Below are 27,567 nucleotides of genomic sequence, written 5' to 3'. Positions count from 1 at the left end.
TCTCACAGGCGATGAGTGACGCTCAGACTAGAGGTAACCAGGGGGAGAGGGTGTGGCTGCTGGCTGGGGGGCCCCTGGTGGGTAGGGGGAGCTGCCTCCAGACCTGCATCAGGTGGTCAGGTGCCTGGTGACCATTGCTGCGGAAGGAGCCGGGCCACCTTGGTTGTCGGTGCCCTGGATTGCGCTGCTTCCTGGGCCTGAGATGAATGACTTCCACCCAGGGGCCCCTCCCTGCCCCTCCTTATCAATTTCCAGACCCAGGGCTTTGGGGGGCTGTGAGGCACCCGGAGGCTGAGAAGGACGCCAAGGGGCTGATGGAAGGTAGGCAGGGCCGGGCCAAGCCAACCCTGAGGGAAGCCCCATTGGCCGCTGACAAGGGCAAAGATCAGGACGAGAATTCTGCTTTTCCTGATATCCCCACAGCCAGCCCAGGGTTGGAGCTCATTTTCTGCTCTTCTGGGAGCACTTCCTCACTGGGGGCGCCCATCACCCCACACCTGGAGGAAGGGCTGGCGTGAGTGCTGTCAGGGTCCCAGTGCAGGGGAGAGCGCCGTCCTGGTAGAGGCGGAAGGCCGGGCAGGGCTGAGAGCTGTCTGTGTCGCAGTTTCCTCCTGTCTGGAATGAAGGGCCAGGTCCCTGGGGGCTCTGAGGGTTTACCGGGTTGGCATGTGTGCAGCTCTGAGAGGCGTGCCTGGCGTCTGGCCCAGGATCCCCACCGTCTGCTCTGCTGCCCAGCGCCCACCTGGGCAGCTGCAGGTATGCCCGGCCCCCGTATCTTTGCCTGGACTTGGCCCTCAGCAGGTGATCACAGGCCTGCCTGAGTCCCTCGCTGTGTCCAGCATGCAGTGACTCAGGCGTCCCCAGCAGGGACCTGACTGGTGGCACTGAGTGTAGAGCCCAGAGGGAAGCTGTGGCAGTGGGGGTGGCAGCGTCCTGAATCTGTGACCGCTGGGAGCATAAGGAAGTACCTTCGTGGGAAGTGGTGCCCACGCTGACCAGGAGCATCTGTCTAGACCACGTCCTCCTCTGTGGTCACAGGGAAAGCAGAAGTGCCTGGGTGAGGCCTGGCCCACAGCCAGCTTTGCAGATAAGGGAAGCACCTATTCCCAGGACCAGGGACCAAGCCACTTTTGTCTGAGGCCAGCCCACCAGGCGCACACTCCCACCCCAGGGGGCAGCAGCCCCACCCCAAGGGACCCAACGGACCCACCTGCCGGACCCTCCGCAGGTGGACATTTGCCCCCTATGAGTTCCTGCTCCATGTCCCATGACATGAGGGTAGCAGGGGTCAGGTGGACCTCCTTGGACGCAGCGGTCATCAGGGACCCACTGGATGAGAAAGGCCTGACCCTGTGTCTCTCGTGGGACTACATGCTCACGAGGAGGCCCGGCACCTCGCCCAGGCCTCAGGTTGGTCTTAGCAGGGGTCGCCCAAGGAGGAGTGGTTGTTCCTGAGGCGGATGGCACAGCCAGATGGCCGTGCTCCAGGTCCAGTTCGGCAGGAAGCGAGTCCTCCAAGCTTTGGCACCCTCAACAGAACGGGGATGTTTGATGTGTGCACACACCCCTATTTTCTATCAGCTGAGTAAGTCTGATGGTCAGAAAAGAGATTAGTGCAGCACAATTATTCACATTTACTCAGCCTTTAAAACCATATGCATCTTACCAAAAAGGGTCCTGAAATGTTAGAAAACCAAGTCCTTTCCTCCGGTTGGCACTGTTCTAGAACCACATTTGGGGTCCCCTCTATTCCATCCCTACATCCCATCCCCGTGTCCTTTGTTGCTGGACGCGGGTGCCCAGCATGTGCCAGGGGGCGAATGTGTGCAGCGCTCAGAGGCCTTTCCCTGGCTGGGCACCTGGTGTAACTGCGGCCGATGCTGAGGAAGGTGCCTTGCCCCTGTGCCCTGTCATTCTGGGCCCAGTCATTCTGGGCCAAGATACCGTCCTCCACCGGGACAGGTTGGCAGGACCCTAGTGGGGGGGTGGAGCTGGTGGCCTCATGTATGTGGTTTAAGGATGTTCAGAATGTCATGTAGATTTTTCAGTTAATTTTGGTTCCCATGAATGGGGAGGATAGACCTCCTGGCTAGAGTCCCCCTCTCTCTGCCTCTGTTCCTGCCTCATTCCTAACCCGCTCCCTAGCAGTGGTCCCAGAGCAGAGGTGCCTCCTGGGGGCAGCAGGAGACAGAGCGAGGCTGGTTAACCCCTCAGCTGGAGTTTTCCGCCTGGAAGATGACAGTGTGACGGTGATGCGCCAGCTGCCGCTTTTCCGTGTCTCACACATTCTGAATCATCTGGAAGGTGACACAGGGCTCAGAAAGGGAACGCCCTGTCCGCTGTGGAATTCCATCTGATGAAAGGACAGGGCCTTTGCGGGCCCTGGGGCCATTAGACTGGGCTCCGGGCAGGTTGCAGGTTAATAGGACCCGGGTCCGGCCAGCAGTGGCTTGTGAAACGTGGGTGGTCTCTTCCGTGTGTGGCGACTTCAGAGTGAATTCCTGGACTGTGGGGTGTGTGTGGGTACTTCAGATGCCTCACTGTGACTTGGGCTTCGCTTCACACTGGGAATTCTAGCGGAGGTGACTCCCAGGCACCTTCCTGCCATCTGGAGGGATACAGGCATTTGATTTTTCCAATATGGCCATCTCACTGGACTCTGTGCCCTTCTGACCTTCCTGGCGGCTTCCACAGCACCTTGGGGTCAGACAGACAGAGGCCCCCTGGTCCACCGTTGGCTAGGTGTGGGCTGGTGTGGTTTGACCACGGTACAGAGGCAGCAGAGTCTCAAAATAACAGGCTTTGCTGCAAGGTGCTCGGCCGAGCCCAGGGCTGAGTTGGCGTTCCTGAAGTCCCCTTGAAGGGGTGTGGAAGCTGGCGAATCAGACTCAAAGGTTTGTGCGAGGGGTATGTGCACAGTAGAGAACAGTTGGAAGTCTAAAATCAATACTGAGGTGAAATTGAGCCCAAGATGATGGGACATGGCTGTTGCTTTGTGTCCTGCCAGGGTGAGGCGACCTGGGGCTTCACGGCACTTTTGCTGGAGCGTGTGGGTTCCCTAATGGGTTTTGCCAAGCTGGGAGGGAAGGCCACGTCCGGGGAGGGAGGCAGGATTGAAAGGAGAGGGCCTCGTGTTGGCTCCGGCCTTTGCTGACTCGAGCTGGATGATGGCCTGTGGTCGAGCTGGCCTGACTTTGTACTTCTGCTGTGTATTTTTAAGGAATCACTAGATACGAAGGCAGAGAGAGTGGCATTTTGTGGTTTGGACTTAAAAAAGAAATCCCCGCTTGGGTCTGGGCTTGGTGAGGCTCGCAGGCCCGTCCCTCCCGCCTTGGCCGAGAGGAGAGACCTTCTTGTCCTTCTGCAGCCGGGCTGGGTCTGGGGGCCCTGTGCAGGGCAAGAGGCGTCTGCTCCCCTGGTGCAAGCGCACGTGCTTCCCGGAGGACACTCGGAGGGGCCGTGAGCACCTGGGGGTGCAGGATACTGCCCCAGGCAGCCCTGAGTGCAGCCCTCCACCAGCTCCAGAGTCCAGATGGTTCTTTCTGGGCAGATTCTGTGACGTCTTCACCAAATGGTGAGGAGAAGAAACCACTGTTTCTGAAGTGCCAGCCGTGCGGCAGGGACGCCCCTCATCTCTGCCCTGAGTCCCTGGAGAAGGAAGGGTGGGAGCTGCCGGCTCCGGGGCAGAAGGAGCACCAGCTCCAACTGGAGACACGAGGCTTCCCCAGAGAGCGGTTTCTGTCCTGCTCACTGTGCCGTGCCCGCCCCACCCCCGGTGTGATGCACCGTCCTGAGCCCTGGAGGTGCTGACAAGGCCTCCGGGTAATGCGAGACCCCGGAGGGAGGGAGTCCCAGCTCTGATCTTGGCTCCAGGCCAGTTGTTGCATTTTCTGAGTCTCTTTCTCTGCAGCAGCAGCAGCAGCACGTGAAACCCGTCTCCTCAGGGCTCTGAAGGATCCGGAGGTTGCTGGGGAGTGGAAGTTACTGCCGCTCCCAGAGGCAGCAGGGGTCCGCACGGCTGCGGCCCCGTTATCGGTGCCAAGTCTCTTGACCCACACCGAGGGCTCCTTCAGGTGTCCAGTGTTTATGGTCAGGCATGTGCACACCCCAGAGAGCTGCACACGAGGGACGTGAGTGACCTCCTGTCTCATGGTACCGTACGTGCCCTGGGTCACTCACAGTGCAAGGGGTGAGTACGGCAAAGCGTGGTAGAAACCTCCGTCGTGAGTGATGCTGGTGGAGTCCGGCAGGAGCGCCTGCTTTGCTCTTGTGAACAGTCGCTTTCTCACCTTTACCTTTTGGTGGGACGTTCACTATTCTTCTTGCTTATAACTTTTCACAGGACCCAGTAAGCGAAGCTCAGTCAAGTCCAGGCATCCATTCTGAGGGCAGTTTTCAGGCTGCCCTAGCCCATGAGCCAAGCTGTAGTGACAACCAGGATTTCCGGGGGTGGGTATGATGGAAATGTACCCAGCAGGGCACAGCCGGGGTGCGTGGAGCAGGAGGGCAGGGTCACCCTGGGAAAGGCAGGCAGTGTGGTGGCACTTCTGCTGGTTCTCAGCCCCTGAAATCACACGGACTCCGGGTGCACAGGGGGCTCCAACGAAGATGTCTGTAGGTGAGTATGGGCCGTGTGCTCTCAAAGCCCTGTAGGAGGGTGGACAGCGGGGGTGGAAGGGGGTGCGGCCTGAGGGGGAGTCCTGGGGTGGTGCCGACACACAGTTTGGGAAGAGAGGGCAGAGGTCGCTCTGGGGCAGCCCAGTTAGGCTGTCAAAGAAAGGGCTTGATCGAGTTTGGAGTCAGATGGACCCAGAGTTTAGACCTTTTCAGGTTCATGGAGCAGGGGGTGGTAGTAAAAGCTGATGTCGTGGCCGTGCGTTTTAGAAAGAAAAGCTTTAAATCTAGGCAAAATCACAGAGTTAGAGCTAGCACGGGGATTGGTGTTGGCTTGAAAACACCTGCTTCTCCCCCACACTCGTTTCTGGTAGGATGTGGCTGAGTGTGGCTGTGAGGTTCTGGTGGGCCTTCCCCAGCACTGGGGAGTGTCCCCACTGTGTCACAACAGCGCAGTGTCGCTTGTGTTAACACTGATTCAGTGTGCACTCCTGTAGTATGTATATGTGCTTTACAACTCCTCAGTCATGCTGCTTCCTCCACAGAGAGTAGCTGAGGAGGTGGAGGGACTGGGGGAGTAGCTGGGGAGGAGGTGGAGGGGCTGGGGGTGTAGCTGGGGAGGAGGTGGAGGGGCTGAGGGAGTAGCTGGGGAGGGTGGAGGGGCTGAGGGAGTAGCTGGGGAGGGTGGCGGGGCTGAGGGAGTAGCTGGGGAGGGTGGAGGGGCTGAGGGAGTAGCTGGGGAGGGTGGAGGGGCTGAGGGAGTAGCTGGGGAGGGTGGAGAGGCTGGGGGAGTAGCTGGGGAGGAGGTGGAGGGGCTGGGGGAGTAGCTGGGGAGGAGGTGGAGGGACTGGGGGAGTAGCTGGGGAGGAGGTGGAGGGGCTGGGGGAGTAGCTGGGGAGGAGGGGGAGGGGCTGGGGGAGGAGCTGGGGAGGGTGGAGGGGCTGGGGGGCGGAGTGGATGGGCTGGGGAGTAGCTGGGGAGGAGGTGGAGGGACTGGGGGAGTAGCTGGGGAGGAGGTGGAGGGGCTGGGGGAGTAGCTGGGGAGGAGGTGGAGGGGCTGGGGGTGTAGCTGGGGAGGGTGGAGGGGCTGGGGGAGTAGCTGGGGAGGGTGGAGGGTCTGAGGGAGTAGCGGGGGGGGGGGGAGGGGCGGGGGGAGTAGCTGGGGAGGAGGTGGAGGAGCTGAGGGAGTAGCTGGGGAGGAGGTGGAGGGGCTGGGGGAGTAGCTGGGGAGGGTGGAGGGGCTGGGGGAGTAGCTGGGGAGGAGGTGGAGGAGCTGAGGGAGTAGCTGGGGAGGAGGTGGAGGAGCTGAGGGAGTAGCTGGGGAGGAGATGGAGGGGCTGGGGGAGTAGCTGGGGAGGGTGGAGGGGCTGGGGTAGTAGCTGGGGAGGAGGTGGAGGAGCTGAGGGAGTAGCTGCGGAGGAGGTGGAGGAGCTGGGGGAGTAGCTGGGGGAGAGGGGGTAGTGACTTGTTGTAGGTCACACAGCTGAGAAGGGGCAGCGCCAGACCTGATCCTGGGCAGGCTGGCCTCAGAGTCCGCGCTCTGGCCACCACGGGAGAATAAACATGGACTGAATTAAGGCATCTAATTTGCTTGAAAGAAGTATAAAAAATGTTCTAGATGTTGACTGTGTAATATCATAGAAAATATGCCTTTTCAAAATACCTCAACTCATGGAAAACTGAGAAGTGAGTCAAATGAATATGTTATGAAGGTTATGTGCAATATTTCCCAGCAGAAGGAAGCAAACCCATGAGCATGATGAAGTAAGTGTTTCCTGGCCCCCACCTATGTAAGGAGAGAGCCTTATGATGACCCTCTCACGGTGTCCTCTCTGTGCCACCCGACCTCGGCAAATAGGCTCTGCATTCTAGAAAGAAGGGCTTCTAGCTCAAGTTTTGCTGGTTGTTAAAATCAGTCTTTAAAAATGAATTTTAAGTAGGGAAATTGACAACGATCTGAATGTCCAACATTATCATATTTAACTATGCAACATTGCATAGTCACAAGTTGGTGCTGGGGAACCCTGGATCATGTGGGATGGGGCCACATGCAGAGACTCATGGGGCACAGTTCATGCTCGGGCCCTCACTTCCTCTCCCTGCTCCCCAACTCAGCCGCCCACAGGCTGCTGGTCCTTTCTTCTTTCTTGAGTTCCAGGTCTCTGTTCCTCTTGCTGCATGGCTGTGAGCCAGCCTCTCCCACTTCGGGGTCTGCGGCACTCACCTGCGCCAAAATGCTCTCCTCTGTGTCCGAGTTTTCTTAGGATAGATAGGTCCAACAAAACGTCGGAACTGCTGGAAATGATGTAAAGTCTGTTTGCTGGTCTTGAAAACTTCCATTTTAATGAAATGACTTTAGTAAATTTCAAAAAGGGAATCATGTTTTAATAGTTATAATAACCTGTTTTTTGAAATTGCCAGAAATGTTTTCTTCTCTGACCTTTTATTTTCTGATTTTTTTACATTTAATATATTTTACTTTTAATATCAGATTTAAAGTATTTTAATTAGGAAACCACATGCTTAAGATAAGAATTCAAATAGTACTAAAGAATACACATAGTAAAAAATGAAATACACCCCTACTCCAGACCAAAGCAACTCTCTAGTCTCTCACTGCCAGCAGATCCTTGATTAAGTGCTGATCTAATCAAATAGTTTTGAGTAAATTATGTGCACGTACAAATGGTTACATACCCTGGGTCTACACAAATGAGAACATATTAGAACACTGTGGGGAACCTTAATTTTTACTGAACTAAGTATCTTGGACATCCTTTCATCTCAGTGACCGCTTTATTTTTTTTTAACAGCTGCATAGTATTCCATCCTATAGATGTGCCACAGCTCATACACAAATCAGCTTACACATATGCAGTGTGTATACATGTGTGTATACACACAAGCACATACATATATGTGCCCACATGCACAGGAACTGATGGACTTCTAGGTGTTTCCAGAGTTTTCCTGTCAGCAGCCTCATACTGTACTTGGGCATCTTGTACACGTGGGGGTGTGTCCAGCTGAATTCCTGGTGGAGAACTGCTGGGTCAGGGGGTCTGGACATGTCATCTTGGCAGGTGTCACCCAGTAGCCCCCAGAGAAGCTGCCCCAGTGCATGTGAATACTGCCCCCGGCCCCTCATCACCGTACATTTTAGCCAGCCTGTCTCGTTGTTGCCCTTCTCAGAGGTGGGAAATGGTGTCTTGCACTAATGTGCAAACCCACCCCAGACAGGGCATGTGGGTGGAGTGCTGATTGAATCTCCCCATTTCACACTGCCCAGACACCTCCAGCGTGGGCTTCTGGGCTGAAGTGAGGAAGTTCAGCAGATGAGGCTCAAGGCTCCTTCCCCATCCATAACCGCAGAGGCAGGGGCCCTGCTCCCAGGAGACTGTGGACGTGACCCCAGGCAGACCCAGGCTCTGAGCTCTGAATTCCCTGTGAGAGGAGGAGGCTGGTAGAGCCTTGGTCATGGGGAATGGGGAATGTGCTTATGCATGCTGGGGGCCGAACCCTGATATTTATGTCTCTCAAGGTAGGTAATTAACAAGTTAGGTATAACTGGCTCCGCTTCACAGGTAGGAAGAGTCATAGTTGATAGTTATGCAGTGCTAGGAAGCTGCCAGACACTGTTTTAAGCTCTTCACATAAGTTACTCATGGATCTTTACAGCAACCAAATGAGGTAGGTACTATTATTATGCCCACTTTCTGGATGAGGAGGCAGAGGCACAGAAAAGCCCAGTAACTTCCCCAAGGACACACAGCTGGAAAATGGAGAAGCCAAGCCTGGAACCCAGGTCGTTCTGACCCAACAGCATGTCCCATGCCTGGCCCCATCCCACTTGTGTCTTTTCCACGCGCTAAAGAGAACACTGGGTTACTGCTGAGGCAAGGGGCCTTCAGAAGGTGAGGTCACATTGGCAGAATGTAGGCAAGATGCATGCAAAATGAAGACCCCCTTCACCTGGGCTCTGCACTTTTGTCATAAATGGTCATGAGACAGCTGCCATCGGGGCGTGGGCCTTGGGGCTCCCATGCTCTCCTGCAGGATTGGGGGTGTGGTGGGAGGTAAAGGCCAAGCTTCTCCTTTGTGTACCAGAGGGAAACACTTATCTCTCTTCTGATTGATTCCATTCCTTTCTTTTGCAAATGGACTGTACATTATGTGTGTTATAAGCAGGTTTGCATAGTCAGAGGAGATGCGTAGTCAGAATGATATGGTTAGTAATTGCATACAGAGCATGTCTCTTGCATTCTTCAGTATGGTGATAACTAATTATAGCCTGTGGGTTTTTATGTTGGGAAAGGAGAAAAATTGCTGTGGTAAAGGGTGCAGACAACTGGGGGCCCTCAGGGCCCCTCGGTTGACTGAGCCAGAAGCGAGTATTTTCACTCAGGAACCTGGGGGCTAGAAGCTCTTTGATGGAGGGTAGATATGGAGACTTGGCTTGAAGGGAGAAAATGAGGACGCCAGTGTCCAAGTGCATTGTGTGAGGTGATTAAGACACACACACAGGTACCCTAGCCTGCTGTCACTTGTTGCTCAATACCATGAAATTAGGGTGAATATGATACGCGCCTTGTCCAACCACAGAACAAGCAGCTCTGGGCTTTTATTTATTGAAGTGACAAAGACTTATTGAATCTCTAGAAGAGAGAAGTTTTTTGGTTTTAAAATTCTTAGTATTCACATTGTTTATCTAAACCTCTTATTTATGGGTGACTCACTTTCTTTTTTCCTTAAGAGTTCTCAGCAGTCCCCAGGTGGCTGCTGGGCCCCGCCTGCCCATGTGCTAGGAAAGCCCCGTGTGAACGGGTAAATGCCATAGTTATTGGGTTTGCCAATTGCCGTCCATCGGTTGTGTCAGCTGCTCGCCCAGAAGAGCATTTAAACAGAAGCCATAGGTTCTGTGTCTTGCGTGGATATAACTTTTCCCAGGACACTTAACCTGCTTGCTCATCTGAAGATATTTTTGCTTATAAATTGGCCATCAGAAGGAGTCGCTTCTGTGGGAAAGACCCAGACCCAGTCTTAGGCAGTACATCACAGTGAGGCCGGGTGAATCCTAACCATTTCTGCCTGTCACTTTGAGGTCTTATCTGCTGACTTGAGCTGTTGGGCACTGAGGGGCCCTGGGTGGCCCTGGAAACTGTGTGCTTGGGTGGACATGTAAGAGTGGGGTGCAAACTAGTGTCTGGGCTGCAGGCATGATGGTCCCACTCCCTGGGGGGCGGGGGCGCTGTGTGGGAGAGATGGGGCATCAACGGCGTTTCCAAGGAGCATCTCCTACTTCTCAGCTGTCTTCAGAAAAATGGCAATAATTGTATAAACCCTTGAAGCAAAAGACAAAAAATAATTCCAACCACAAAAAAATGCTAGAGCTTGATTCTGAGGTTTAAAAAATATGTTGGATCATTGGCAGTCGTAGAGTTGCCAACATCCATTTAACCAGCCTCTAAACCTTCATTAATCCTACACTGTGACCTCTGGTTTTGCAATTCTGATTCTCTTTGTCTGATAGTTTGTGATCTTACTGGACTTGGGGATTCCTATTTTGAGGGCTCTATCCTGCACAGGGAAGGGGTAACAAATACAGTATAGAAACTTGCTATACCACTGTGGAAATTCTTCTGTTTGGCTTAAAAATAATAATCAAAAACAAAGAAAAAGGGAATTAAATGGGTTTTTTAGGAAATCATTTTCTCGTGAATATGTTATCTGTATCTCTTTTTCCTTCATCGCCTGGTGCCTTTGGATTTCAATGAAGATGAATTCTAAAAGATACATATCTGAAGTCAATAGCCAGTAGATGATACTTCTTTGATTGATGGACTCTCAGCTGACAGTGACTCTGGCTTGTATTTGAATGGCTTGTTCTGCAGGGAAGTGGTGGTGGTCAGTGGTTGGGGACCAGCTCCGGCACCTGGGTGACCAACAGGTTTCACTTCCTTTGTTCCTGGGTGAGCAGTTGCACACCCCCTACCTCCTCCTGTTTGCACAAGTGAACAAGTAGTGCCAAGCCATCCTGGGTCAGAGAGTCAGCTGCGGGGCTCCAGAAACGAAGGCAGGAGTTTGTTTTCAGTGCCTTTCCAGAAGTGATGTTGAGTTTATGTGGACAGTTTAACTGTTTAAATATTCTCATTTCCCATTATTTTCAGAGCCAAGATTTCTGAAGACTCCTTCCTAGAAACAATTGGGAAGTTTCGAGAGGCACAAGATAACAGGTAAAATCCCTTTGTTTCTCAGTCTATCTCGCAGATTAGCAAAGCTGACACCTTGTAGGAGCCTCAGTGGGATCCAGCCGAAGGTTGGTCCTTGGTCCCTGTGCTATCTTAGGGGCAAAGATCTGGACTTGGCCGCTGCCCCTTGGGGCTGGCTTGAGGGAAGCCTACAGGGCAGTAGGGGCACTGCCTGTTTGTTTTTCTTCCCCCACTGCCTTTCTGCCCCGTGCTCCTTCCCCTGCCCCCTTTCTGGGCTGCAAGCCCCTGGTCTAGGCACTAAAATGCTCCATCTTCTCTTTTGGGGATGGGGGTGGTCATCAGTGATGTCTGGTGTAAAAAGATAGATGGCTGTCCATGTCATCTGCCCTGAAGCTGAGTCATTTTGTGATTAATCTTAATTTTGGTCAATTAATACATGGTCAACCATGTATTTCCAGTTTTAGAGGAAAGAGAAATGCCAGTTTAATTTGTAAAAACAAAAGGTAAGCCCCTACCTCCCCTTCATCCTTTTATGCTACTCATGTATTGTGGATTAGCTGGCGGGGTTGTCATTTCTGCTAGCTTCTCCACACACCTGCTGCCAGCGTAGTCTTTGGTGTCTGCCGTGCGTGGCAGTCACGAGGACTTGTTATGCCAGTTTTGGGGGGTGGTTTTAATGAACACAGCTTCACTTCTAGGGATACTTAGCACTTTCTGTGTTTATTGTCTGGTTATATACATATACATTTTTAATTACCTGCTCTGTTTGGCCAGGGCTCTGTAGTTTATTAGGTCTTTTCTTTCTGTAGTTTATTAGATCACTGCACTTATTAGGAATTCCAGTCCCTGGCATTTATGTTCCAAGTGTTTTTTCCTAGTTTTTTACCCCTAGATCGTTTGTCTTTGGATTTTGTTTGCTGAACACTTTATTTTAAAGAAATATTTTGTAATCTTTGGACATAAGGTAATTGAAAACAGGGGTGGTTTCTTCTGTTCAGTACTATATTGAGTTGTTAGAGAATTCCATTGTAAAAGTCTAAGAGGATGGACTCTCACTTTTACCTTGTGGTCATAAAAAGCATGAAGTATATGCAGGAAAAGAAGCCACTTCTCATTTTTATGTAAATGCAAAAAGGGCAAAGAAATGGCAAGAATAGACTTCTGTTACTTTTACCTTGTGGTCATAAAAAGCATGAAGTATATGCAGGAAAAGAAGCCACTTCTCATTTCTATGTAAGTGCAAAAGGGCAAAAAAGAAAAATGGCAAGAACAGACACCAAGAAATGGGCTGGGTTGTGGAACATTACATACCACTGCACAGGTTAATGTGCTGGATGTAATATTTGTTCACTGACTTGAGTCTAGTGTAGAGGAGACATAAATTTTTAATGTATTAATTTTTTACAAACCATTATAAACATTATTCATTGTTTTAAAAGCAAACATTAAAAAGTGAGTTCCCTGGTCGTTCTCCCTCCCCAGAGATAATCACTGTTAACAGTTGGATGTATGTCTGTGTCCATGTGTGTCTGTATGTGCGCCTGTGTGTCTCTGTGTGTGTGTGTCCATGTGTGTCTGTATCCTTGTGTGTCTGTGTTCGTGTGCGCATCTGTGTGTGTGTGCGTGTGCGCGTATGTGTATGTGGACTGGCACGTCCTCCCTGGACACACATGGGTCATCTTGGCCTGCTGTTCTGCCCTTGCCTTTCCATGTGGTCAGGGTGCTGTGTGCTTCCTGGTGGTTCCTGCCTAGCTTCTTCAGTGTCCTGCACGTGTCTGTTAACTAGCCCCCCCGGTGGAGGCACATGCCTCCAGGTGCCGTCGTGGGCTGTCCTCGTCCACGTGGCTCTGCACACTGGGCTGGTCCATAGGATAGCTGCCCAAGACTCGCTAGGAAGTAGGAGCCATTTGGAAATTCAGAATCGCCCTCAGAAATCCTCCAACCCTTCACCAGCACCCCAGCAGCAATCTTAAATTTCTCTGTCTTGTGGGGGATAATTAGGTATTTTATTTTAATTTACATCTCTTTATTACTGGAATTAAGCACCCTTGGAGTTACTTTGGAAGGTAGGAGAGTTTTATAAGGTAAGGAGAAAATTAAGAATGCAAATAAATTCCAGTTAAGGCAGAACTATCAACGGTATCATTTATCTAAGTTTGCTCTCTGTACAGGTCAAACTGGGGACTGAAGCACCAGTTTTAGTGGCATTTAAAATATCTCCTGGTGCACACCGTGTCCTCCAGCCCTTGGGAAACAAGCCTGGGGGCACATCTGGAGCTGAGCTCCCTATGACGCCAGCAGCCCCTGGACAACAGACATTCCTCCCTGGGGGTGGGCCAACAGGAAGAATCAGGCCAGGGGAGGAAGGTTATTTTATATTCCCTGGTGCTAAGCTGTCCGGGCTCAGAGACACATGCACACGCTATGCGAGGGTGCCACATGCCCTCCAAAGAGACAGTGCGACTGTCAAGGGTAGAATGATGTCGCACAGGTGGTGTGATCCCTCCCTCCTCTGGCCTTTGTGCTTTGGGGTCCCTGCTGCCCTGCACCTGCCCTGCGTACGCCCTTCTCAACATCATCACTGCTGATGGACTGCTGATTAATTGGTTGGTATGTGCATCTGTCACCCTGCCGCCCTTTTTCTCCTTCCTGGCTTCCATCGGCACATTTGTGACACACACGTGCCTGGGTTTAGGTGAGAGAACGAGGGTTAAGGTATGTCGGGACGTCCTGACCAGCTTGTTTGCCCCTGCGGGGCGGCTGGAGGGGAAAGCCGGTGTCCTGGACACTTTTCCATTGGGGAAGTGGGGGGCGTCCAGCTGGACTCAGCTCTAAGGCTGAGCCTGGCTCCTGGGATCCATTCTAAGTTCTGGGGAAACTGAAGTTGAAACAAAAACCTGTTTGTTGTGTGTGTGACACAGAGAGCTTCTGAAACATGTTCCTGATTCCTGAGGGGGCAAGGCCATTTGGCAAGGTGGTGACATCAGCTCCACAGCCAGGGGTGGGGGAGGAGAGCCCTGAGGGTGGGGAGGGGAGGGGGGGAAGCACAGCCTGGGGCTGGGGGATTGGGTAGGGAGAGGAGCCGAGGGCAGGGTGCAGCCTGGGGTAGGGTAGGGGAGCCTAGGGTGGGGGACAGCCTGGGGATGGGGACACTGGGCCCGGCACCAGCACCGGCAGGGCATGGTCTTAGGGTGGCTCTTGTGTTCTCTGCTTCTGGCTGGGAGGGGAAGGTATATTTAGCTGTGTGTCTTCCGCTGTCCTGGCCACAGGGCCTAGAGGGTAAGTGGGGCTTCACCTGCCCTGTCTGGGCAAACCCCATAGACAAGAAGCGTCAACAGGCTCCCCCAGTAGTCGTCCACAGCTGTCACCTGAGCTCCCCTTTCATGGGTTTCCAGGGGATGCCAGTGGGGACACTTTGAACATTGGTTTAGCATCCTGTTGTTGATGCCAGCATTGACGCCTTACATGGGGTAGTGAGTGGTGTCCCCTCTGTGACCCTACAGACAGCTGGTCCCAGAAAGGGAAGCCAAGGTGTGGGTAAGCGTGACAGACCCCAGACAGTACCCTCGGCCCATGGTTCCTGCCTTAAAGGACCCTAGCCTTTCGTCACCGGTCACATCTAGGAATGCAGTGCTAGGTCGGGATTTCTGTGCCGCCACAGAGAGCACACACACTGCATAGGCATGCACATACACACATGTACATGCACACACAAGGCACACATGAACAGACACAGATGCACATGCACACACCTACTCATACGCACACACCTACAGGTGTGTGCATGCATGAATGAACACGCATATACATAGATACATGTATACAAATGACACAGACATGTGTACACATACATACATGAATGCACACATATACAGGTCACACAGAGATGCATACGTGCACACATATACTCCGATACACACTTAAAGGTGCACATATATATGTGTATACATGCACAGGTACACAATACACGTATGCATACACACAAGCGTACGTACACAGATGTGTGTACGGTTTCATGAAATAGCCCTTACCCTATTTTCTCTGCCCCAGCCCCCTGACTTGAGTCAGGGTCGCTCGAGTGGAAAGCTGCTGCGTGACAGGCACTGACAGGCCCCTGAGTGCCGGGTTCAGAGACCCCTCTGGGTTCCATTCTCCTGACATTTAAAGCGGGGTCATGCACTCCTCCTAAACCAGCACAATTACGTGTAGGTAATGGGTGTGACATTGTATGACCCTGTCTTTCTAATGGGCTCCTGTCTCACTGTGACACTTTCACAGGGGGGAGGCCAAATGCACACTCCTGACACTTGGCTCCCAGCAGAAGTGCCCACGAAAGCCAGAGGGTGGGCGCTTTGTCCAGTTGTTTCCATTTGAACATTTAAGGCTTCGATTCTTAACGCGACAGCGATCGCCGAGCCAGTGTTCCCGGTTGAGTGCACCGTGGCTGTGTGTCTGTGTGAGTGTGCTGTGTGCTTTGCTTAGCACTTTTAAATTATACGGAACAATGCACGCTTATTGAAAAAGAACAAACATCAAACCCTGCCAATGTCATAAAGCAAAACATGCATCCCCCACACCCCTTCCCCAGAGAGGAGTCGCCTGTGTGTGGCATGGACCCTCCTGACCTTTGGCTATTCATGTGGATTTTTTTAAAGACCATTTGGGGACGAGACGCAGGGTCTGATTGAGGCTATCGGGAATCTGGCGCCTGCTGATGAGATGAAGACAGTTGAGAGCTGGATGAAGCCCATGCTGGGTAGCTTCTGCAGAAAGAGCTCGCGCCCGTCCTCGGGCCGCCGTGGGCAGGGCGGGCCTGGGAATGGCCGGGAGTGAGTGGCCGCCTGGCTAGTTCAACGCCCGCCCGGCTCCTTAACCACAGTGTCTGGGTTGGTACAGGCTCAAGGCGATTAAGAAGAATGTTTTCCCTTCTCACCTAAACCAGTGTGAGCAGCCCATGTGAACAGCGGCCATTCCTGCAGGTCCCAGAAGGAGAGAGACTGGCCCTTCCACCCACCTCCGCTGAAACTCACTGGGCCCATTTGTTAGGGCAGCTCAGCCTTTCCTGGAGCTGTGAATCCATTCTAAATTTCTGTTCATTCTGGCTGTGATGTGTGCGAAACTTTCTGTCACTGGGGCCTCACCTTGGTTCTCTCCAGCTCTAGCCTTAGTCTTCTAACTGCGATGTTTGTATTTCCTCTGGTTCTGCCGGCCCTAGAAGGGACCACATCGTTGAGCATTTTCAAGCCCCTACTCATGCTATGAAGAAAATAAAGCAGGAGGAGGATGGAGGTGGCCTTGGGGCCAGGGTGCATGTGGGAAGGAGCCAGCTACCAGGAACTCCTGGGTGGGGAAGCGGGGTGGGGGGGGTGTCGCAGAATGTTCTGGAGAAGGGAGCGGCAAATGCAAAGACTGGGGTTGGGGGGGTGATCTGTGGCGAGTGAAGGGACGGGAGGCCAGGTCCCCTTGCTGGGCACTGTCGAAGCTTCATTTTACACTAACTCCTGTTCTGCTGCTCAGGGCACTTCTGCCGCTTGGTGAATAATCCTATTTCTGCAAAACTGTATGAACCCTAGTGTGGCTGCATAAGCACATCTTGCTCTGCCTGGTCCTTGGGACGCCTGCCTGCAGGGGCCCATGTCCCCTGCTTCTCCACCCACTGAACTGCTGTCTTCCAGGCTACAAAGAATCAAAGCATTGATTTCTTTTAAAAATTTAATTAGCTTTTATCAGAGCAATTAATGCGCATGATCTTAACTTGAAATAATTACTATACAGCTTATGAGAGAAAACGGGAGCTCCGGTCTTGTCGCTTTGTCCCTGAGACAGTGGGCTGCAACTGTTTTAGCCATTTTGGGTAATATTCCTTCAAAGTGCTTGTACAGATATTTCCTGCATTTGCTATTTTAGATCCTGTGTTACCATGGAAGGTGAGGACTGGGGTTCTCTGACGTCCTCCTTCACTCATGCCTCCCCCACCCTCCCAGTGACGTTGCTCCACAGTTTTTGTTATTGGTGCCATGTCAGCATTGCTCAAAGCTGGGCCATAATAAGTGTGCTTTGATCACATTTCCTTTCAAGTTTCACTTTTGCTTTCTCTGGGGTTAGTAACTGCTTCATTTTGAGTGTGTGTGCTTCATTTTTTATCTATGAATGTGTTAGTAATTCATCCTCAGGCTCTGCCAGACCCATAACCCTCATATTTCAGTGCACAAACCCACGGAAACTATGCGTGATCTCCCCTGCACCCCCTCGGCCTCTGTCTCCTGCTCCCTGCACCCCTTCTCCATGTAGCACACCCTGTCTCTTGTCCCCCAGCTCTTCTTCCTTCTCAGGAAGACCAGGGAAACAGCTCCCTTGTTTTGGTGGCGTGAGTCCTTCAGTAGCTTTCTGAGAAAGGATGTAAGGGAGGTAAAAGTTCTAAGAACTTTCATGCTTGGGACATGTTTCTGTGCTACACTCAGATGATTGATAATTGGGTTTGATTTGAGAGTCTGCATGAGCAATCCTCCCTCTTTGAGACTTTAAAGGCATTGTGCTGCCTCCTAGCTGTTGGCGTGGCTCTTGAGAGGTCATTGTCTGGAGCCCGTTGTCTCTCTGGAAGCTTTCAGAATCTCCCCCTTTGTCTCCCAGGGCTCTACTGCAGTCTTTCTTCATTCATTGCACTGCTGGGCTCTTCCATTCTATAAATCTGTGTTTTTTTTTATTCTGGACATTTTCTTGTTATTATTTCTCTGGTAACTCCTTGTATTCTCACTCTCTTCTGGAACTCCTGTCAGTTAGACATGGGTCTCCTGAATCCATCTTCTAGCTTTCTTCTCTTTTCTCTCCCTGTGTTTATCTCTGTCACATTGTTCAACTATTAGGAAACCTCCTCAATTTTATCTTCCAGTCCTTCAGCTGAACATTTTGTTGCCTTAATCAAGATTTTAATTTCTAAGGTCGCTTTCATTTTCTCAGGTTTCTTTGTGACTTCTCCTCTCACAGGCTCCGGTTTCAGCTCTGTTTGTCCCCAAAGGCAATTAATTACTGGCAGTGGTGTGCTAGTGAACACAGCCATTTATCAAACACTAAATTATGTGGACTTAAATAAATTGTATTAAAAATACAAGTGAAGGTAAACATACTCAAAACCCACTGCTTCCTGTGCATTTTACTACTTCCTGTGCTATTACCTGCTCTTGAGGCCACGTGCCTGTTGTATCTGTGTGGTGGCAATACCGTGCCCTGGTGTGCTAGCGTGCATGTCGCCCTATCTCTGTGTTCAGTGACATCATGTTGGAAGCTTGAAAGCAGCATTTACACCCCAGGGGTCGGCATACACTACAAAGCAGGGCACCCTGCCCCCTTGGAGAGCCAGTTGTTAAGCTTTGCCAGTACACCACTGCTTTTGCTCTTCTGTTTTCTTTCTAGTTTCCCAGGTTTGTTAACATCCGCATGGGCTATCACCCTCTCCCCATTTTTATCCGTATGGGTTTATATCCTTTTAGGGTGTCAGAATTTTACTGGGTATGAGGAGGGAGTTGAGATAAATCTCTGTGTTCTGGGCACCAGTTTCCAAAGAGGGATTCTCCCATCTCCCACATCTGGGTTCTAAGCCTGGTTGCATTGTGTGTCATGGGATGTCCCAGAGGAGTGACTTGATCAGCGACCTAAGTAGGAATTTGTTCTTGCCGTTGGATCCTTGCAAACCGTTTCCCTCCAACAGAGACTGGGCTCCATGCTGATGTTTGAGGGGAAATGAAACATCCCAGTGGGCCTCACATCTGTGCCCCGCAGCCAGAAGGGCACCCCAGGCTGTGGGCAAACTGGGACAGGGCCTCACACATGCTCCTTTTGTGCTCAGGAAAGACCTCTCTGAGGTGGTGTGTTGTGGGTTTTTTTAAATGAACTTTCTATTTAAGAGCAGTTTTAGAGTCATAGTGACATTGAGCAGAAAGTACATAGAGTTTCCATATATCTTGTCCCCTCCTCCACATCAACATCTCACTCCAGAGTGGTCGAAATCCTCTGAGCTCTGCCTGTTCGCCCCTCACTCAGCTCTGACCCTGGCAGCCACTGAGCTTCTCCCTGCCCTGATTTGGAGCATTCCTAGAAACCTTACCTGTTTGGGAGCTTGGAGCAGAGAAGCTTTGGGGATGCACTGCCAGTCACTGATCAATTATACAGAGAGAAAGTCTTCGCTGGTAAAGTAATGAGACTGTGCCGTGGGATTTACGCACGTGATCTCTGGTACAGATACATTTGGAAATGTTCTGAATTGCTTTGCCAGGCAGTGGGAAGACGTCCTTGCAGATGGGCCAGGGTCCACATGTCCAGAAATGGCTGGGACAGAAAGGTGGAGGGAACATGAAACAGGAGAGGCTGGATAGAAGGTTGTGTGCTTGGGTTTAATCTGAGTGAGAAATGTTTCACGTAGGGAAATGATATGCTCTGATTTACATTAAAAACGTTATTCTGGCTGCTGCTGCTGTTTGGTAAATGTGTTACTGGGAGGTTGTATCTGTTTGGAATTGTATCTGACTGCTGGTAACAAAGATCTGAAAAAACAGTAATTTAAAGAGATTAATAGTTTATTATCAAGCCTAGAGGTAGGCAGAAGAAAGCAGTTGTAAAGTCTCCAGTATGTTGTGAGGGTCCCCAGTTCTTCTGGATTTCCACTTGGCTGTTCTCAGAATGAGACTCTTATCATCATGTTCACAAGGTGGCTGGCAGAGCTCCAGCCATCAAATTTGAGTTCCAGGCAGCAAAAGGAGGAAAGGCTGAAGACAAAAAAAAAAAAAAAAAAAATGCCAACACTAGCTGAGTCAGCCTCCTTTAGAGAGCTTTCCTGGAATTCCTACCTAATAACTTCTGTCCACAGTTCTTTGGCCAGAACTGCCACCAGGGGAGCTGGGAGACATGGTTAGCTGGCCACACTGCCATCCTAGGTAAAATCAAGATTCTGTTAGTGAGAATGAAGGGATGTGGATGCTGGGACAGGAAGCTAGCAATCTCTACCCCAGGTGGCAAGAACGGAAGCAGGGTAAAGGGGTGGGAGGCTGTGGAGAGGTCAGGGTGGGGGATGGGTGGGGTGGGCACGGCTTCGATTAGACTGGTAGTGGCGGAAATGGACCCGGGAGCGAGCTAGGCGGGTGTCTGGTGCACCCCGAGCCAGCAGCATCATCCACGTGAATAGCTCTCGCCAGGGCCTGGGCGTCCTGCGGCTGTGTAGGATTTCTGCGGTGTATTTAGCGTTCACTGGACACTCTGGGGCTGTTTGCTGAGTGGGTCACATCGGGAACACCTCGCCTGGCCTGGGCTTCTGGAGCCACCTTGTACCTCACTTCCCTGCTAAGGGCAGGAGAGCAGAGTCCCCACCCAGGGCCCCGGCCGAGGGTGACGGTGACCCACACGGTGGGTGCCTCTAAGAGCTGGCTCCGCAGAGAGTGAGCACTCACGGCTACCCCATGAGGCAGCTCTCTCTCTTCTTCCCCTCCCGGCCTCCTCGGCCTCCTGGTGCATCCGGTGTTGTGTTTAGCATGGATCGTGCCTTTGCCACTGGGTGTCTGGGCTGGCCGTCCCCCTGGGCCCCCAGCGCAGGGCTTGGCCTGCAGCCCAGTACCCATCCTGTAAATAGTTATGTTGGCAAACGGCCCTGCTCATCCATTCACACGTCATCTGTGGTTGCTTTTGAGCTACCGTGCTGGGCTCGAGTAACTGGGACAGAGGCTCTAGGAATCAAAAAGCTGAAAATAATGCCCATCCGGCCCTTTGTCGAAAAGAGGTGCCAGTCTCCACCCAGGATGGGCCAGTCCCTGGAGGAAAAGATGGACTCAGTGTGCTCCCTGACTCCACGGGCCAATAGGCGTGTTGGGATGGAGGGCAGATGCTGGGTGGTTGGGGAGCCCCGCCAGGCAGCCTTCGGGCTGGGAGGAGGAGGTGAAGCGTGGGTGCCTGAGCAGGGAAGGTGGGCGGGCAGGTGAGGCTTGGCCCCTGGTGTCCGGCCCTTGCCCAGCATCTCCCCAGTGGCAAGTGCTCACAGTGAAAGTCCCCCATGAGTCCTTCCTTTGTGAAGTGGAGCAGGAATGGTAGTGGCCCATACGTACACATAAAAAGTAAATAAAATAAAAATAAAAAGGCCCCAGAGCACTGTGGAGGGTGAGCCGTGCTCCCTGCTAGGCTTTGGGGGCCAGAGAAGGATACCAGGGTGTGAGAGGTGACTTCCCAGGCAGAATAGGAAGGAGCAGGGAGAGCTCCCTGGAGGCAGCGACTTAACCAGGTAAACAGGAAGCTGGACCTTCTCCCCAGACCCTCTTGGGAGGTTTGGTTTGGCCTGATGTGTCAGAGAGCAGCAGGGCAGGTGGCTGGACAGGTGCTGCCCTGTGGCAAATTGTGGGGTTCCCAGGGAGACGGAGCCAGGAGAGGACGGCTGGGGAGGGAGCAAGGGAGCTGGCTGTCCCTCGGGCGTCCTGAGGGGTGGTGGTCAGGATGCTGACAGTGGTGGTGGGGGCAGGGGAAGGTCCTAGAGAGGGAGGGCCCGGGGGTGTCAGTAGGCCTGGTAGACCTGGAGGGGGGTTGGCTTGGTGGGGGTGGAAGGAAGAGGAGGAGGTGAGGATGGCTGACTCCCAGGGCCTCCGGGGGAGGGGAGAGGGGTGTCGGGCGGCAGCCGCTTCACCGTGTTGCAGGAGAGGGTACTCAGTTGAGGAGCAGGTTGCGTGCCTGTAGATTCCCTGTGGGCCCCGCGGGGCAGCACATCTGCAAAGTGCAGTGGTTCTGCTGTAGCTTAACTGTATTCCCCAGATGTGGTTGGCAAGTGTCCTGCCTCTGTTCAGGCCGACGTTTGGGTTTAACCTCTCCCTGAGAAGGCGGGGACAAGTCCATCTCACAGTCTCACTGGGATCCTGGTGGGGCCTTGGGTCAGGGGCAGACCTTTATTGCCCCAATTCACTGATGTGGAGCAGGGCTGCCCTGCAGCTCCCCGCGGGGACCCTTGCAGATGGTGCACGGGGTTGAGCAGGCGGGAGGCCGGGACTCCAGGCAGTCATGGGGCAGCGTCAGAGCGTGGGTGCCAGGAGATCTGAGGACCCCCAGCCCCGCAGGTTCTCTGTTCAGCACAGGCCTGTTCTTTCCATGAGGTGCTTCTTCTCGGTGACAGTTCAGAGCCCATGACCAGTTTCCATGACATGCAGACTTTTACGGTGAGGCTGGAGGAGCGAGGCCATCGGGGTGGCCCTGTCCCCTGCAGGAGGTCAGCTACTGCTGCACGACCAGGACATGCGTGCGTGCATGTGTGTGCGTCTGTATGCATGCGTGCATACGTGTGTGCTTGCACATATGCGTGTGTGTGTGTCTGTGTGTGTACTCTCACATTTCAGCCTCCGCACAGCTCTCCAGTCTTTAGTTCTGGCTGTCGTCCTCGATGAGTATTACAGGAATTGGGAAGCCAGAGTCTCCGAGGGAAACTGAAACCCCGGTTCCGTTCCCTACCTTCCCATTGCATTACCAGCTGGACACAGCGCCTGCACAGGGAGGAAGCTGGGCAGCCAGGCAGGCACTTGTCTCCCTGGTCTGGGTCCCTGTGTCTGTCCTGCGTTCCGGGCCTACCTGAGGACCAGGAAGCCCTGACGCCTGTAACTCTGTCTGGGATGCGGTGTCTGTGTGGGGCTGTCCCCACAGGAAGCCCTCTATGTCCCCACCACTCTCTTCTCCTCAGCAGACAGAGTCCGTGGCTGGGGATGTGGTGAGAGCAGAGCCGTGGGGGGATACTGAGCAAACAGAAAGCAGGCGTTATTACGACACATCCTGACTCGTAACCCTTCCTTTTCACTTTCTTCCAGGATTTCTTCAGAAGGCCGTAGAGAAGCACGCTGTTTAAGAACCAGGTGGCCTCTGACATTTGCAGTGGTGAGAGCAGCTCAACCTCACCCAGCGTGCTGAGCAATGCGGGGCCTCAGGGCTGGCGCCGCCCACCAGCTCCAGGCTGTGCTGCAGGTCGTAGCCCTGCAGCTCTGAGCAGCGACCGCCCTGACACCCACCGTGGGCTCGCCTGCCTGCGGGCATTTGCTGCCGAAGTCCCCACTGCGGCCCCAGCCGATGAGGATGTGCGCCCCCGTCGGGGGGCTGCTCACCGCCCTCGCCGTGGTGTTTGGGACAGCCGTGGCGTTTGCACCCATACCTAGGATCACCTGGGAGCACAGAGGTGAGGGCAGAACCGTGTCAGGCGCTGGTGGCATCTGAAGGGAATGGCCACCCTGCTCCCTGCTTGTGGTGTTGAGATGCACGGGTGCCCTTTGCTCTGCTGGGTCTGTCCTCCTGGCACTTGCGTGTGGGCAGACGGCCTGCACCGCCGCTTCTGGGGAGATGGTCTGATAACTGGAAACACTCGCAGGGCTTGTTCTTGGCCTGCTGATTTGGCTTCTAAATCAGGGGGGGCCCTGGAAGGAAGTTTATCTTCCTTGTGCCTGGTGACGTTTGGTGCACACTGCCTGGGCACAAACCACACCAAGTAGTATCAATATTTTGAGGATATTTAATTATGTGTAGCTGAGCTTCAGGCCAATTGTTTTCATTTGCTATTTATTAGCTTCTCTTTTGTTTATTTCCTCTTTTGGGAGCTGTGTCTTAGGAACCCCTCCGCTCCAGTCTTTCAGGCTCAGTGGTCCTGAGCGAGGTGTGCTTGCAGGGCTTGAGCTGTCTTGTGCAGAATTCCAGGCAGTGTGTGTGCTGGGAGAGTCTCTATCCTGTGTGTATCTTTCTTCAACAATGGAAAATTAGAAGAGCAGAAAGCGTGAACACCTAACGCTTCAATAAAATCAGAGCTTGGTGATAGATGGAAAGCCAAGTTTAAAACTGATGCTGGGATGGTCAAAAAGAAGAAATAGCTCCTTAAGAAATAGTGTCAGTACATTTATATTACTCCTAAATAGCTCACCCTTAAATTCCTCATATTCCTAAATAGCTATTGATGCAATTACCAAATAAGTGAAAAAGTCATTTGTTTCTCTGCTTTTTAAGTTTGTGGTGGTTATCCTTGGAAAATGCTTGGGTTAAGGGGTGTAATCGCTGAAACAGATTTTTTTAAAGGCTTTGAGGTAAATGATTTTTTTCTGAATAAGAAAATGCTAAATAGTTATATTCTTTATAAACCTCATCTGTGGACGATTAAATACACATAGACAAGAGTTTGATGGGAGGGAGAGGGAACCACAGTGGTCAGCAGTTTAAGGTGTCTGGCCTGCAGTCTCCTGGGAGGTCACAAGGTTACACTGCGAAGAGGTCACGCTGCCTGAAGGTCATGTTCCTAGGAGGTCACGCTGCTGGGTTTGGAACTCAGCTGGGCTGGAGGGAGCAGGAAGGGAAGTCAGGCCACAGCACCGGGAGAGAACAGTGGCTCTGGGGCCTCACACTTGGTGGCGGCCTCCGCCCAAAGGTGCCTGAGTTCTGGCCTCGGCTGGGGCCTGTCCACTGTGGCAGCAGACCCATGCATGGCCCTAGTGAGACAGCCGCGCACTAAAAGGGGACCAGATGCTCAGGCTGTGTCCAAGCTCAGAAATACCTAATACGGTCTCCCCCCACCCCGCCCTCCCCAGAGGTGCAGCTGGTGCAGTTTCACGAGCCGGGCATCTTCAACTACTCGGCCTTGCTGCTGAGTGAGGACAAGGACACCTTGTACGTGGGCGCCCGGGAAGCCGTGTTTGCCTTGAACGCACACAATATCTCCAAGAAGCAACATGAGGTATGGTGTGGGCTCCCCGCTCCCCTGCTGTCTGGGCCACAGACCCTTTCCAGTGCTTTCTCCTCAGATCCACACACCGGCCTGCCCCTGGGGTGTCGGGCCCGCTCTCGGCTGTGGAGTCTGCTCACCCCAGTGGCCAGCCCCACGGGCGTCCTGTGCGTCTAGCGAGCAGCCTTCCTGCCCACCAGGGCTGAGGGCCTGTCATCTTGAAGCTCCTTTCCCGCCCTGTGTCCACGACGCCCCATCTCAGGGTGTCCCCTGGCAGCCTCCGTCCTCCCCAGGCTGGCAGTTCACCCAGGGATCACCCTCTTTTTATCTTGGATTTTTGAACATTTTATTACGGAAAATCTCAGGCACGCACGGGAGCAGAGGGAGTGATACGATGAACCCTGTATCCGTCGAGGCTCCTGCAGGCCGGGGGTTCACCCCCATCCCATCCATGTCCTCCTCCTCTGCTCCCTCTGCGAGGCTTTGCGAATCCCAAACACATGTTCTTCATCTGCACATGTTTCCCTGAGCATCTCCTAAAGGAAGGGACTCCCTTTTTTCAAAATAACCAAAATATCGTTATTGCATCCCCAAAATTAATTTCATCAAATAGTGTTCAAATTTCACGGACTCCCTCATAGATGATGTTTGACTATTCAGTTTGATCAGGTTGAACTCAGGCCGTCTGTGTGGCCAGGCACTCTATCCGTCGTCGAGTCTCCATTCCTGGGAGCCGCCCTGGGTCTGCGTGCTGGGAGAGCCACTCGCAGTCCTGTCCGGCCCCCAGCCTCAGTCTGGCTCCTGTGAGAGGCCGGACCCTCCACCCGGGCGGGCGTCCTCCTCCTGGCCCTTGACCGTCGCAGTCTGGAGCACGTCAAGGATTGCAGAATGGGACGTCCCGCCTCTACCTTTCCTTCTCCATCTGTGAGCTGGAACATCGTCTGTGACGGGGAAATGCCCGTTGCCAGCTATTCACATCTCCCGAGGCCAGTTCCTTTGGACATGGCAGGATCAGTGCTTGAAGTCTTTGCCTTTATTTACTAGTTTTCCAAATAATGAGTAAGTTCTCCCCAAAGGGAGACAGTGGGTTTTTGGACTGTTTTTGGTTTTTTAGTATGACCATGACTCGTGGATTTCAACGTGTTTGAAGTGCCTCAAGCCATTGTAGCCAATGCTCGGACTGTCCCCTCCTGGCCTCTGGCAGCCTCTCCTCTGCTCCTGAATCCTTAGACACCACCCTAGTGGTTGGTGTAATTTTCTGGTTCTCTGGAATCAAGCCAGCCCATGCTCACCTTGTGCCTTTTCTGCCCCAGATCTCTTATTTTTTTGTTTCATTTTGTGTTAATCTCCAGAGTCAGGCATAGTACTTAATTTCTGTTTCACATAAACGAGATTCTGGTCATCACCCTGTGAAAATAAAGTGTTTGAAACACTAGGCACTTAGAGCAGAGGGGTGCTAAGGCCCTGCCCTGCTCAGCCCCTACTCCCTGTGTTCATTGAATCCCGTTCCTCTGGGCCTTACTCTCCTTTCCAGCAACTCGGGCTAACACTGCCTTTCAGAATCTCGTCTTGGGAACATCGAGGTTCCACCACGTGCTTGTGCCGACCTGCAGGTGCTCAGTCAGAGCCCCCGTTGCTCTGTTAATGCCATCACTGTGGGTAACCGAGAGGCTCTAGGCTCCATAGACGTAAAAGGGAAAAAAAAGTGAAAGGACTACAGCCAAGCTTCAGTGAAAACGCCCGTGATCAAGGGCCTGTCAGAGTTCATGTTCCCGTGTCCTTATGCATTGCCTGTAGATAATGATGAAATTGTCTACATTTTAATTTCTAAAGGAAGTTGCTATTTGAAATGGGACTTTGTTCTGCTTTCATGTGTCCTGATTAGGACTTCCATTTCTCTGAAATCACATTGCTAAGGGATTCACTTCACTGCCATGGAGAAGCACCATGTGCTTCCTGACCTCTGAGTGCCCGATGGCCAGCTTTGATTCTCTGGGAGGAGATATATTATATTCTGGCATCAATGCTGGAATATCACACGGGCAGATGGGGCATCTTGGGGACAGTGAGGCAGGAGCGTGGGAGCCTTCTGTGATGCCGCGCTGTTGCTGCCCTTCCTCTGGAGGGTGGGGCGCTGAGGCATCTGCCAGCCTGACTCGTCCACATGGTGTGGAGGGAGCAGGAGTTCAGATCTCAGCGGGAAGACATCTGACCTGAGGGAGCCCCGTGGCTTCGTCACTTTCACCTGCTGCCGTCACATAAAATTTAAAGCATCATAACCCTGCTGTTCCACTGATAAAGTAAACGTCAAGACGTTTTACTAGACTTGAGAATCAGTTTTGAAGGGATGAGAAAACCCACTTGATGTTTGAAAATGCCTGCAGTTTAGGGAATTCCCTGGCCGTGCAGTGGTTAGAATTCTGCGCTTCCACTGCAGGGGGCACGGGTTCGATCCCTAGTCGGGGAACTAAGATTCCGCATGCTATGCAGTGCGACCAAAAGGAAAAAAAAGAAAAGAAAATGCCTGCAGTTTATTCTTTTGATAAATAATTGAATCCTCCCCACTTTCAGTCATTTAGTTTTTGCAGGTTTCTTCAGCAAATCGCAGTCATCTGGGAGCCGCCTTCCAGGCCCCCTGGCTGCAGCATGCGGATCACAGAACTTTCACGAAGCCCCGTTGCTCACGGGTCCCAGCGTCTGCTCTCTGAGCCTCGCTTTGCAATCTGAGATGTTAATGTCCCGGGAAATACCTGTGCTCTAAACACCACCATGTGCTTTGTAAACTGTATGTTTTTTATACCAGTATCTCCTTTTAAAGGGGGAACATGCACTGAAATGGACTCTGGTTTTTCCTCACAGGCATATTGGAAGGTCTCGGAAGATAAAAAAGCAAAATGCGCGGAAAAGGGGAAATCAAAACAGGTAATTTCTTTTGCAAGCTTCAGAGCCCACCCAGGCCTGTCTCACTTGTTTGACTCTCCCGAACGCCCAGAACTCTGTGGCGCCGCCCAGGCAGGTTGCCCCGCCCTCAGGACGCTGCCA

The 27,567-nt window shown here is 52.5% G+C and overlaps 1 protein-coding gene across 6 annotated transcripts in view; it reads left to right on the top strand.

The window, feature by feature from the left end:
* The window catches only part of SEMA4D (semaphorin 4D), a 122,306-nt gene that overhangs the window by 62,195 nt on the left and 32,544 nt on the right, over positions 1 to 27,567 (top strand). For all 6 annotated transcript variants that reach the window (XR_005020290.1, XM_036855192.1, XM_036855190.1 and 3 more), the window contains 4 exons: positions 10,782 to 10,847; positions 22,640 to 23,001; positions 24,392 to 24,537; positions 27,385 to 27,447. Coding sequence is in view for 5 of the 6 variants with exons in the window: in XM_036855192.1 (XP_036711087.1) it covers positions 22,896 to 23,001; positions 24,392 to 24,537; positions 27,385 to 27,447 (315 nt within the window). In the remaining variant the exon portion in view is untranslated. The remainder of the gene's footprint in view (positions 1 to 10,781; positions 10,848 to 22,639; positions 23,002 to 24,391; positions 24,538 to 27,384; positions 27,448 to 27,567) is intronic.

This window comes from Balaenoptera musculus, chromosome 6 (assembly GCF_009873245.2).
Source record: "Balaenoptera musculus isolate JJ_BM4_2016_0621 chromosome 6, mBalMus1.pri.v3, whole genome shotgun sequence".
In the NCBI taxonomy this organism is placed as follows: domain Eukaryota; kingdom Metazoa; phylum Chordata; class Mammalia; order Artiodactyla; family Balaenopteridae; genus Balaenoptera; species Balaenoptera musculus.
The sequence above is the reverse complement of the archived record's forward strand: the minus strand, read 5'-3'. Positions and strand labels throughout refer to the sequence as shown.